We start from the raw sequence: 13,517 nt of genomic DNA on the forward strand, positions 1-13,517 counted from the left end.
AGGTTAAACTTAAAATTCATGAGTTAACTTAAAATTCATGAGTTAGCCCAGCCCAGTCTTGGCCCAGACCAACCTTTTCCTTCTCAATACAACCAAGCCAAAGATTAGGAAAAGGAACGATTTATTACTTGCAGCAAATAAGGAGAACACAGGAGATTTTTCCTAAAGCAGTATCTCTCCAAACAGCAAAATTGGGGAAGTTTTAAGCTAAAGGTAAGTGCATATTCATGAAGGGACTTGGGCGGTTGACGAAGTCCATGCTTTAGGGTCAGAAAAGGTCGACATCATCAGTTAGGTTCCAGTTGATCTGGTGGTTGAGTGCTTCAGGCTTATCTTTACCATTAGAAGAGAACTGGGAGTCTTTGTAACTGACATATTATCTTTGCTATTGTTACTTCTCTTGCCTAATAACAGCCCTTTGTTTCTGCATTCTTTTGTTTCCTTAATATCATTGATTACTGAGACCTGTTCCAGAGCAAGCTTTGTGGCCAGGCCTAGAACAGAAAATGGCTTAGGCTAAAAATGGCTTCTCTTATGTCAAGAAAGGCATGTCTGGTTTTCTTCCTCTAGGGATCCACTACCTTATCTGCTTACACAAGGATTCGGAGAACTCAGCATATAGTCGTACTCATGGTTATGATTTATTACAGCAAAAGGCTACAAAACAAAATCAGCAAAGGGAACAGGCTCATGGGATGAAGTCTGGAGGAAACCAGGCAGAAGCTTTCAAGAGTCCTCACCCAGTGGAGTCACACAGGATGTGTTTAATTTCTCCTGCATCAAGTTGTGACAATGCACGCAAAGCTAATGAAGGAAGCTCATTAGAGACTTGGTGCTGGTGACTTTTACTGGGGCTGGCCACGTAGGCATCTTCTTTCTAGAATGTCTCAAAATTCCAGACTCCCAGAAGGATGACAGCTATTCAGCATAAACCACATTTTTTATACAGTGTGAGTGAAAAATATTGCCGGCCATATCAGTAAACAAAGGATGCCACAGCCATCAAGTCATCAGCCACTATCCCACATGTGAGCCAGTGGGAACTCAGGGTGGAGACAAGCAGACTGCCCGGCCTCTGCAGATACCCCTGACACTGCACCCTGAGGGAACTCAGGATGGGAAAGAACAGGATACTGGCCCTAGACAGCTAGATGCTATCAAAGGAATGATTTCGTTGAGCCCAGACTCTTGCATCTTTCCATACAAAGAAAAGTGCTAAATTCCTTAAGTTGAGACATCTGGCTTTCTTTAATTGACAGTAATCTTTTGATGTTCTGACTACCTGGTCTTTATTACAGAATTCCTGTGTATCCTGACTCTTACCCTGCATCTTTGGATCTGAGAGTCTGTTATACCAGGTTTACGTCCTCAGAAATGGCCGCTGAATAAAACATAACTCTCAACTTTTAGGCAGTGCATTTTTTATAGTCGACAACAATTTAGGCTCAATGAGCCACTCTTGTAAGTTCTGGGAATGGTGGGAACCCACCCGGGATCCAGGCTCCCAGACTCCAGCCAGGGTCTGCCTTTCAGACCTTTCTAAGGATAGCTGTGTCAGGACAGCTATGTCAACCCTTATTTACAACTAGCCTTTTTCCTTTCCTTCTGCTGTGCAAATCAGAACATTCAAAGAATGCTTGCATCTTCACAGTAACAAATTTACTCAGATTTTATATAATGCTGGTAGGCTATATGCAAAGAAGGGGAGACAAAAAAGGATGTTGCATTTACTTTGATTTTTTCACCCCTAGATGACTGCTTTTTAATTTCTGTATTAATCCATTACTATTTGTCAAAAAAATTGCAGGCTTATTACTAAGTATTATTTTAAAATTTGTTCTCTAAAGATCATACGTTGAGGTGATCTGAGGTGCTGAGGTGATCTTCTTCTGTTAAAAAATCCACCAGTTCCTAAACACAACCCACAGAGTGGGAGTATCCCAGAGTGGGGAACTTGTATCTAGAATATATAAGGGCTTATTACAATTCATTAATAAAAGGGCAAATAATCCAATTTAAATAATGAACAAAAGAGATATTTCTCCAAAGAATATGTATAAATGGCCAATAAGCCTGTTAAAAGGTGTTCAACATCATTAGCCATCAGGAAAAGGCAATCAAAACTACAATGAGATACTGCTTCACACACACTAAGACTGCTGTGATTAAAAAAAAACACAGGTAATAGCATGTCAGTGGGGATATGAAGAAATTGGAACCCTCATATACTGCTGATGGGAATGTAAAATGCTTTGGAAAACAGCCTGGTGATTCCTCAAATGATTAAACATAGAGTTTTCATATGACCCAGCAATTCTACTCCTAGGTATATACCTATACCTAGGTAGAAATGAGAACGTATGTCCATCCAAAACCTTGGAACATCTGTATCAGCATTATTCATAATAGCCTAAAAGCAGAAACAACCTAAATGCCCATCAACTGATAATATGGGATATAGCCATATAATGGAATATTACTTGGCAATAAAAAGAAATGAGGTGCTGGTATATGTCACAACATCGAAGCTTGAAAACATGCTAAGTGAGAGAAGCCAGTCCTGAAGGGCTATACATTGTGTGATTCCATTTATATGAAATACTCAGAATAGCCAAATCTACGGTGAGAGAAAGTAGATGAGGGGTTGACAGGGGCTGGGAGGACTGGGGGTGATTGCTAAGAGGTTCAGGGTTTCTTTCAGGGTAGTGAAAATGTTGCAGAATTGTGGTGATGGATGCACAACTCTGTGAAGACGCTAAAGGCACTGAATCCTACAGTTTAAATGGGTGAATTGAACGGTGTGTGAATTATACCTCAATAAACTATTAGGAAAACATACTGGTACTTAAGAGGAAATAAAGTTATTTGTCTATTATTATGAACAGCTGACCTGTAATACTCAGGTATCTATTAGGATTCATAACTTGTGTTTTCAGATGTGAGTCAGTGAGTTACTAATGGCACTGGAATATCACTTGTTCATTCTGAAGAAGAGTGGTTAAGAAATCCAAAGAGAAGTGCCACTGTGTTGGGAGTATATTAAGCATTTTCCACTTTGCAGTGTGACATGTCTGTATTTCTGTCAGATATCTTTTGTTTGTTTTATTTGTTTTGGGGGGGGCGGAGATAATTAGGTTTATTTATTATTATTATTATTTTTTTGGATGGAGGTACTGAGGACTGAACCCATGACCTTGTGCATGCTAAGCATGCGCTCTACCACTGAGCTATACCCTCCCCTCCTCTGTCAGGTATCTTACTTTAGAAATAAAGCTCCATTTTCCTCCCCTAGTACTTGGCTGCTTATGTTGCCCAGGTGGGAACTGAAGGCGGGACTTCTCATTAAGAAGATCTTGGCTGGCAGCTTTTCTTCCTGGGGTCTGAGTGTCAGTCAGAATACTAAGGAGGAAACAAGCTCATCCATTATTAGCCTTTAAATATTGTCAAGTCATATGGAATTGAATCAGCTTGTATTTGGGTAATGGAAGTGTGTTTTCTTCCCACCTGGTTTTGTTTCATTCAGAATTCATCAATTCACTTAGCTATAACAGTATATTGGGGGCAGATCTTTATTTAATGATCTACTGACATATGTTTCTTGTACTTTTAAAAAAATCCCTTTCAGCGTATGGCTGAGGAAGGCACGACTGAGAAATGCAGTCTGTGTTCCATTTAGTCTGGTGCTTTATATTAGTCCCATGTCAGTGTCTGGAATGGAGAAGGAGTTGTGAGGGATCTGGGACAACTTTCTTATTCCTTCTGAGTCGAATTCTCACGGTGACTTCAGTCTGTTTTTTGAAGTATCGTAAGTTCTTAGCCAGATAATCCCTCAAACTCATGTTCACAGGCAAATACCAAAGCATTTCCTAAAACCAAGTATAAACAAATTTTAGGTTGGCTGCCATTTTAGCTGATTCACATCACTGTTCTCATCACAAATAATTCTTGCACACTTGTCAAAGGGACTGGAAGCTCTAATTCAGTGGGTGTTTCATAAGTAGATGATGCATTTTTGATATTTCCCAGAGAGGACATTATTATGTACCTTGAAATCTCAACAGGGACTTGCCTCACCGCAGAGCAGGGAGGGCTATGAAGGTGAAACCCTGTGTCCTGTGACCCAGCCCCCTCCTGCCCTCCCATACCCCTTACTTACAGAAGCTGTGCTGTGTGACCACAGCGTGGTGTGGTCTTCAGAGGAGACAGGTGATCTCGTTTCTTTTGTGACCCGTCTTTCTGAGGTCCTTTGTTATATGGGACTGTGGAGTCCTGTGTGTCACACAGGTCCAATGACCAGATGTGCTGTTTCTTTGGTGTTTCCACGATTGACATTCTTTTAAATCCCTTGGGGGATTTTAATGCTGTTCAATCTGTATTTAGACCATTATATCTGACATTAAGAAGTAGCACCCTTGGCAGAAATTAATTGTGTATTTGTGAATGGCCAGTTAACGAACACATAAACAAAGTCATAGAGCAGATAAGAACGATCTTTCAGGCAAAAAGCATCTGTCTTCATCTGCTCCCTGAGTAGTTGGTGCCACGGTGCCAACCTCCAGAAATGCCATCAGTTTGGATGTTATGGATTAGTTTACTGGAGACGTTGATTGTGATGCTAACGTGGCACGAGGCATTCTCTCCCTGTCCTTGTCCCAAACCTGTCGTCCTGCTGAGCCCCTTAATGTAGTCCTGTCATGCTGTGAGGTACAAAACCACCCCAGCTAACTCTAGCCAGTAGGCATTTGTGGTAATTGGAAAACAAAGTTGATAAAGGTCTCATCTGTATTTGTTTTCTCTCTCCCTCGTCCTGTATCCTTACCAGGCAAAAGTAGAAGAAAAGATCCAAGAGGTCTTCAGTTCTTACAAGCTCAACCACCTTGTACCAAGGTAAGCTGCTGGTTAGGAATTTGAGGGAATCTGGGGAGACTGCCTCCCATGGGAGCCTTTATTCTTTCCTCCTTGAACTTGTCTCGTGGGATGTGTCTGTTGTGAGGCTGGTGTTTCCTGACCTTGTGGCTCCCTGGAGATGCTTATGACCGCAACTCCTGCTACCATTAGAATACTGTCTATGGGAGATGTGCACTCAAACTGAGCCGTCAGATGTTCCTTGAGGATGCCCCTGGGGCCTGAGCTCTGAGTTCAGAAGGTGGAGAGAGGAAGTTCATGATTCTGTAGCTTGGTTCTGACCGGCTGCACTGATGTTCAGATCAGAACTCTCAGGTTTTTCTCCTTCACATAACACTTTGAAACAGATGTGGTGTCCAGGAGGATGGAAAAGAATGGATTCCTTTGATGTGTATTTTTATTAGACTGGGAAGATGTGAGAGATCTGAGCTTCTCCCAGCCTGGCCCTTCTTGGTGATTGTGATTGTAAGGGAGAAATTTCAAGTGAGAAATAGAATGCCTCTTTTTCCCCTTGGCCCTTAGCAGGTTGAAGCCTTGTAAGCTTTTTGATGTCAAAAATTCCAAAAGGGGGATTATAAGCAGAAACTTACCAATTTGAACCTTTATTTTTCTCTTTTTTCCAGTTTTGTAATGTATCACACTAGAATTTCACAAGGTTATTTCCTCCCTTTATTAGCATTTCTCTTCTAGTCACAGATTGCTTATCCAAAACTGTCCTGTGTTATCTTTCCCTCAGAACTGAACAGTAGTCCACACGGTGTGTGGTGCTCCCTTCTCCTTGACAATCTCTGAACGTAGTGTAGGTGGGCTGCTGGCTGATTCACCCTGGGTGGGAAGCTGATCTGGTCCACCTCTTTTATCAAGTCTCCCAACTTCCCGACACCTCCTAACAGACTAACTCCTGGCAAGTCAGTCTCTGAGGACTTCTGCTTTCTGTAACATTACAAATATTTCTAGCGTGAGTTAACTGTGTCTTTTTTTTTTTTTTTTACCACCATTCTATTTTGTCACTATTTCCCTAGAGAAAAAAATCTGTCAAAAAGTTCTAATTAGCCCAGGCAGAAAATAATTGGAAAAAGGGACAGACAGGAGGGAAAGTTATCTTCATCTTCCTTCCCTGGAGGAGAAGAGAAAGAGTACATCAGTTAACCAGAGGAGTCTTCTTCCGAACTACTAACCTAAAGCTCTGCATTAACCCAAAGCCCAGACCTCAATAAATAAGTTTTTGCTCATCACAAGCCACAGCTGGAGATTAACAAGTGACACCATTTGTGTAAACAGCTTGGGGAGAAGGTACTCTCTGCCTGGGACATGCCGTTTCCCTGGAGGTGGCGGGACTTGGTGATGGCAAGGGGGTGGGCTGCTTCAGGAGGGGTTTGTGGTTAGAGTTGTATCACGATGACTCACCTGATTGCGCTCTGAGTCACTGTCCACTGTCTGTGGCTCTGTAGACACATGTCCCCTGTGTTTCCAAAGGGATCTTTGATCATTTGACATTTTACACCCACCATCAGAATAGAGCCCTTGGGCTTTTATTCTTACTGAGCTGGGAAGGAGAATGGGAAGTTATTATCTGGGAAGAAGCTGTGTTTGGGGAGTGGTGGTAGAGGACAACAAAGGAGTAAAACCCCCTGATTCATAGGTCTTAGGCCAGGTGTGGGTGGAAGACAAAAATGTTCCTCTTGGGTTTGGATCCTTTGTGGAAATTGAATATATCAGACCTCTGGGTTTGTTTCAGGAATCTGACATTTCCCATTTTATCATTGTTGCCTATGAAAATGAGTGCTTTAAAGGATGCTAATCAGCATATTATGTCACAGCATGCTGATTAATGTTGGAGAAATTACACATTGTGGCTGAATGGGTGAGAATGTAAATCAACATATCAGTATAAGGCTGGAGCCATTCATTCTGTCATAGAATGAACTTCTAGGATAGGAGAATAAACCTGAAAATTTACCAGTATTCTAAATTACTATCAAAATTACAATATTTAATATTTTAGTAGTCAGATTTTAAAAGTCTGGCATTAGAATGAAGGAACAAACCTTCCTTGTCAGTGAAAGTGAATATTCAGAAATTAGCAATAAATCTAGATGACATGGCTCGTTTGTGTTTCTGATGTTGTGTTGCTGATCAGATGTGACAGGATCACATACACTCCTGGACCACTGACCACACACAGGTCCAGAGATGCCAGGAATGATGTGAGGGAGGTATTCGTTGATTCAGCCTTTCAGAGCCACCACCAATTAGCAGATTAGGCTGGAATTCAAGGCTGAAGCTGGATGTTGTTACATTCTACAATTATTTGCCATCCCAGAAATTTTTTCCGCCACTCTCTAAGACTGTGAAACATGCATCCTCTCCTGAGTGAGGTGGTCCATCCCATGGAGCTCTTAGACCGTGCTTTGAGCAGTTTTGTCTATCAGCATCCTACTTTACCACAAAAGTTAATTTTCTTTTTCTGTGGTTAGTCTCACTGTTCCACACTCGTATGAATTTACCCTTTTCCAGGTATTGTGTTATCTTTAGTAAGAAACCTGAAATTCCCAACCCCACCCCACACTCACATATAATTTTAAAATTGTTATCTCTTGGGAAAAGGTAGCCTGGTGTTCCTTGGGAGGGAGAAATATCGATGATGTCCCTGTGCTAACAGAGCAATGAAGGTTAAGTGTTGGCAGTGGCTCTGAAGACAAAATACTCTGAGTTAAGCTCTCAAAGCAGTTCTCACATGGGAGCCTGCTCAGCTTTGATGTTTCCTGCCATTTCTGTATGTGATGCTACTTTGGAATTTCCCAAATCCTGAGCAGTTAGAAGATGTAGTTCTTCATACTGTTGTTCTTTCTAAGGTCCTTATGAATAAATCCATCTTTCCTTCCACCCTCCATCAAGTGACTTACTACTTACGTGCCAGAGGCTTACTTTCTGACTAGAGAAGCCCCTGCCTTTAGTGTGTTTAAAACCCTTCCAGCAGCCAACAATGAACTGAATCCCTGTCCTCTCCATCTCTCATAACCAAAGGCATGATTCTCAGGGATGGTCCAGGTTTAGGGGTAGGCAGAGTGTTTGCTGTCACTTCGTCTGCTGTGTTCATTTAAAGTCATTCTTTCCTTTACTCACTTGGCAAGAGTATCTCAGGGGTCCCCAAGAGGCCAGGCACCGCTGGGCTCTGGGATGGTGGACAAGGCTGACCCAGGTCCTGCCCCTGCTGGGCTCTGAGTCTCATGGGGAAGGTGGTTACTAAACAAATGAATTCAGGGAACATAGCTACCAATGGAGTGACTGTCTTAAGAAGAGAAAGGGGCACTGAGGGAGAATAACAGGGGTCTATAACTTAGGTTGGGATGTCAGGGAAGGCATCTAGTTCATTTGGGCTGCAGTAGCAGATTGTTGTAGATTGGGTGGTTTAACACTTATTTCTCACAGTTCTGAGGCTGGGAAGTCCAAATTCAAGGCACCAACTGATTTGCTCTCTGGCGAGGACCAGCCTCCTGATTCGTAGATGGCATCTTCTCCCTGTGCCCTCATAAGGCAGAAGGGGTGAGGGAGCTGTCTGGGGTATCTTTTATAAGGTGCTGATCCCTTCATGAGAACTCCGCTCTCAGGACCTGAACACCTCCCACGGGCACCACCTCCTAATACCATCACACTGGGGATTAGAGTTTCAGTATAAGAGTTTGGAGGGACTGTAGCAGAGAGCTCTGAGAAAGAGACTCTTAGGCTGAGAGTGGAGGGTGAGGAGAGGTTGGCCAGTTTAGGAGGTGGTGGGGGTGCTCCAGGCAGAGGGAAGACTTGAGCTAAAGTCCTGAGGCTGAAAAGAGCAGAATGCACCCAAAGCGGTGTGGTTGGAGCTCCGTGAGGCACTGGATGAGGTTAGAGAGAAGTAGGTGGAGACACATTGTGAAGGGTCTCAAAGCCCATAGGGCTCATCCATAATGAACACAGTTTACACTATTTGCTGCCCAGTACACGTGTATTTCTAAGTTCCTTCTCCACCAGTGGAACTGGACTCCCAATATCCTGTGTACTTGCTTGGTTATTCCTCATGTGTGTCCCAGACCCCCATCCCCTCTGCACACCACACAGATGCCTTCCTCAGCCTCTGGAGCGCTGACACCCTGCATTGCCCCTGCTGAGCCTGTCTTGTTCCATCTAATTGAATGACTTTGGGGCTGAATTGTTCAGAAAGGAGAGAGAAAGAGCTCTAGCTTTTCTTTCTTTTTTCTTTTTAAGAGGGGGGAGGTATTAGGTTTATTCATTGGTTTCTGTTTGGAGGAGGTGCTGAGGATGGAACCCAGGCCCTAGTGCATGCTAAGCATGTGCTCTACTGCTTGAGCTATATCCTCCCTGCTAGCTTTTCTTTTTTAACTACCTACACAGAAAAGAGTTTTGGATCTAGAGGTGACTTGAGAATAAAGGAATGGTAAGAGTATTACTTTGCTAGGGCTGCCATAACCGGATACCACTGATGAGGTGACTTAAACAACAGAAATTTGTTTTCTCACAGTCCAGGAGGCTTGAAGTCCAAGATCAAGGTGCCAGCAGGGTTGGCTTCTCCTGAGGTCTCTCTCTTTGGCTTGTAGATGGCTGTCTTCTCCTTGTGTCCTCACATGGCCTTTTCTCTGTGTGGGCTCCTCCCTGGTGTCTCTTCCTCTTACCTTAAATATCTCTTTAAAGGCCCTGCCTTCTAATGCAGTCACACTGGGGGTCAGGGCTTCAACATATGACTTTGAGGTGGGGCACTGTTCAGTCCATAACAGTAAGTCTTTAGTATGGTTTCTGGCTGATCAAAAGAAACTGGATATATGTCCCTTCAATTTAAAAGAATCATAAACCTCAAAGGAAAAGTTAAAATTCATTCAGTTAGCATTTTGGCCCTTGAAGCTCTAGATAAACATGTAAAGAACCTTTTTCCAAGGTTTTGGGATAACATATACATATTAGTGTTACTGTGTGTATATGTGTGTGTGTATGTGCGTGTGTAATGCCTGTTTATGATTAAGTGAATGAAAGTGAAAGAAAACAGTTTCTCTGGTGGAAATAGTCACTGAAAGAAATTTCTTTTCCCCTGCTTGTGGCTGAAGTTGGTCTTCAGATGAAACTGGCTAAAGGAACTCACAAGTTCCCTCCCAGCAGGGCTCCTGTCTCTGAGCGAAGGGCCTGGCTGTCTGTGCGTGAGGTTCAAGTTGGGAGGAGAGTGACTGGGGAGTCCCCTTTGGGCTGCCGCAGGTCCTGTCTCTAGGGACCAACCTGGAGCTGCAGAAAAGGTGCCTGAAGCTTCTTTCAGTTAGATGTTTCCGTGCAGGTGAGGCTTCAGGTAGTTTCTTGTCACTTGAGGATCCTGAAGAGTAAGTAGCCAGTGTTGCTTACTCCTGAGAGGTAGAGAAGCCTTTGCCTCTGAGGTCTTTCATTTTCCAGGACTGAAAAGCCCCTTGTCGAGTGAGAGGAGTGTGAGAAGACAAGGAAAAGGGTTCGTTCTCCAGGGTTGTTGTTGTTTCTCCCCCTGTAAGGGGAAGGGTTTGTGGCTTAGTTCAGCTCTCTAGACGTGCCAAGTCCTCTCGGGAAGGTTAATGATGGGTCTCCTCCGGTGCGATGAGTGTGACCTCAGGAGACTGATAGGCTGCACCCCTGAGCTGGAGATGCCGTCTGCAGCCTTGTCACCCCGCTCTTTGTCCTCTCCGCTTACGTTTTAACTTCCCCCGTGAGGTGTGTCATTCTTTTAAATTGATGGGACTGAAACCAGGAAGAACAGTCTCTTTTGGTCAGTCAGAAAACTGACCTTACCATTCCTTTCTCCTTTCTTTTGTTTATTCCACAATAAATGCTGAGAGCCTGCTCTGTGCAGGGCACGGGTGCTAAAGACAGACACGGCTGCCCTTCAGGGTCCCAGGGCCCCAGGGCGTGGAGTGGGCAGGCAGACCGTACAGGGCATTCCAGTCGGTGCCTGGTCCCTTTCCTCAGTATTACACTTAGGATCACAAAATTTTATTCACAAGAAAAACCTTTAATGCTGTCTTGCCTGACATTTCTTTTTCTTTCTTTCTTTCTTTCCCCAACATTTCTAAATGTGGTGGCTCCTGTTCTGTTTTGGAACAGTGTTTTCCCTTCTCTCCTCCGCAGCTTAGCATCTCAGGGTATTTGAAGTATTCAGATTCCTTTGACTGTTTTCTTCAAACTGAAAAGAATTGACCTAGAGAAAACCCCACTGTGTGTCAGTCTTTTCAGAGTTAGAGGTCAGGAGTTCTGCCTGCAGAATCTGTGCCTGCCCTCGGCTGGCTTGGTTTTCTCAGCCTCCTCTCTCGCCTTGAGTGGGTCCCCGCCTGCCCTATTAAGGATCTCTTGCCACCACCACCCCAGTTTTTCTCGTTCATCACATCCATCCTGGCCATACCCAACCTGTCCAGCTGGGGTCAGCCCACACGGGGACCTCTTTCAGTGGCCCGCTGACCTCATCCTGTTCCCTCGTACCTCTGCCCTTCTGCCCTTCCCATCTGACCAGCCCTTACCACAGCACGCCTATCGCTGCTTCTGCTAAGGAGTCCCAGCAGGATTTCCAAGAAAAAAATCATCGCAGTGCCTTCAGAGTGGCTTCATCCAAAGTTTATCCTCCTTAGCTTCAGCTAGGCCTCCACTCCTGTTTGTCCTCCTCTGTTCATCTGGTGTAGTTCCCTCGGTTCACAGTGGTCAGTCCACACTCTTCCATGGTCTTGCCTCCTAATTCTTGAGAGGACCAAGGCTGTCCCATGTGTTACCTTGGTTCCCTCTTCCCCATTCAGAGACCTATACTTGTCTGACGTCGCATTCTCCCGTCATTTCTTTCCCTGAGAACATAGCATCATTCTTTATTTCCACACTCACCTCTCCTCCTGAACTTTCCACCTCTCCTCTTTGGGACTTTTGTTGCTGGATTTTCTCTGGACTCCTGCGTTTTTAGTGTCTCCCCTTTGCTCTCAAGCATGTTCACCTCTCCTCTTCCTTAACCACCTGCCTTCGCCCCAGGCCCCCACCGGCCGTGGCTCTGTTGTGTTTCTTCCCTCACAAACATCACAAACACACTTAGATTGTAGGTTTGGTTTCCTACCACTAGTCTTATCCTCACCCCAGTCCGCTCACTATGCTGCAACTAGCATGATCTAGAAAGTGCAGATCTGACCATGCTTTCCTGTGCCTAAAATACTTTTGTGACTCCCCTTTAAAATACTTACTTGCCCTTGTTTTTTTGTTACAGTTTTAATGAGACATAATTCATATATCATGCAGTCCACTCATTTAAAGTGTACAGTTCAGTAGTTTTTAGTATATTCATAGAGTTGTGCCATCACCACAGTTAGCTTTAGAGTATTTACATCACCCCAAAAAGAAGCCCCCTCTGTATCCTTTAGCCATCACTTCCCAATCCCCCCATTCCACTCCCAGCTCCCACCCCAGCCCCTGGCAACCACTCAATCTATTTTCTCTATGAATTTGCCTGTTCTGGACATTTCATATAAACGAAATCATACAGTATATGGTCTTCTGTGACTGGCTTCTTTCACTTAGCGTAGTGTTTTCAGGCGTCATCCATGTTGCAACACAGCGACTCTTGTTTGCTCTTTGGTTTAAAATCTAACTCATGGTACATTTATACGTCCTGAATGATCTGATGCCTCTGTACCTCTCCAGCCTGATTTCTCACTGCTCACTACCTTGTGCTTTTGCTCCAGCTGAACCAAACTTATTCAAATGTGACACCGTGTTCCCTTGTCTGAAACATCCTCCCCACCTCCTTCATTTGGCCTGGCTGACTCATGGCCTTCAGGTCTTAGCCTCAGTGCAGTGTCCTTTGGAGAGTTTGTTCTGATCCTTCATGCCCTCTGGGGGCTGCCAGAGCCCACTGCACTTCCCTGATCACAGCCTTTGTCGGACTTGGCCATTGAAGTGCAGTTGTCTGCCTCTGGACCATGGCTCTGGACGCATCGCCCCAGCACCAGAGCCTGCACAGAGTGCAGTGGGTGCTCACTGAGTCCTGATGCCTAGACTTCCTTGAAAGAGAAATCGAGTCTGGCCATCTCTTCCTTGTGATCTGGGATGTGCTCTCCCCACACCCTGAACTCTCTTGAAGGTCAGCAGCCACTTTGTCGTTTGTCCTCCTTTTCCTCAGTCTTCCTGCTGCATTTGCCACCGTTAAAGCCTCCATGAAATTCTCTCCTCCCATCCTGCCTGTGACACCCCAGTGCCTTTGTCTTCCCCCGCTCGTGTACCACTCTTTATTTCTCTCCTCTGACTCTTTGGCCTCCAAGCCCTTAAAGATGAGTCTTCTCTCAGTTCTGCCTTCAGACTTTTCTCTCTGCTCTGTCCTCCGCTCCCGCTGCTTCACCTGTCACCTCCATGCAGATAAATGATTCCCAGTCTGTTTGTGTCACCTGAATCCCTCTCCAGAGGTGATTGAGATGCTCACCTGAATATACTTCCGGGGCTTTGAAGCCCACCTTCTCCTGGGCACCGTGCTAGTTAGAGCCCTCAGTACTCTCAGTACTTCTCAACCTGGTTGACTCTTAACAGCATCTTTCCTGGTCTTCCCACCTCATCTCTCTCCGCACTTAGCGCTTTCATCAGCCCAGTTTGTA

The 13,517-nt window shown here is 44.5% G+C and overlaps 1 protein-coding gene across 1 annotated transcript in view; it reads left to right on the forward strand.

Moving 5' to 3' along the window:
* Nucleotides 1-13,517, forward strand: part of FNTB (farnesyltransferase, CAAX box, subunit beta) — a 63,748-nt gene that overhangs the window by 11,805 nt on the left and 38,426 nt on the right. Inside the window, exon 2 of the mRNA XM_010976640.3 lies at nucleotides 4,823-4,887. Within this exon, the coding sequence (XP_010974942.1) occupies nucleotides 4,823-4,887 (65 nt within the window). The remainder of the gene's footprint in view (nucleotides 1-4,822; nucleotides 4,888-13,517) is intronic.

Source organism: Camelus dromedarius, chromosome 5 (assembly GCF_036321535.1).
Source record: "Camelus dromedarius isolate mCamDro1 chromosome 5, mCamDro1.pat, whole genome shotgun sequence".
NCBI classification, from domain to species: domain Eukaryota; kingdom Metazoa; phylum Chordata; class Mammalia; order Artiodactyla; family Camelidae; genus Camelus; species Camelus dromedarius.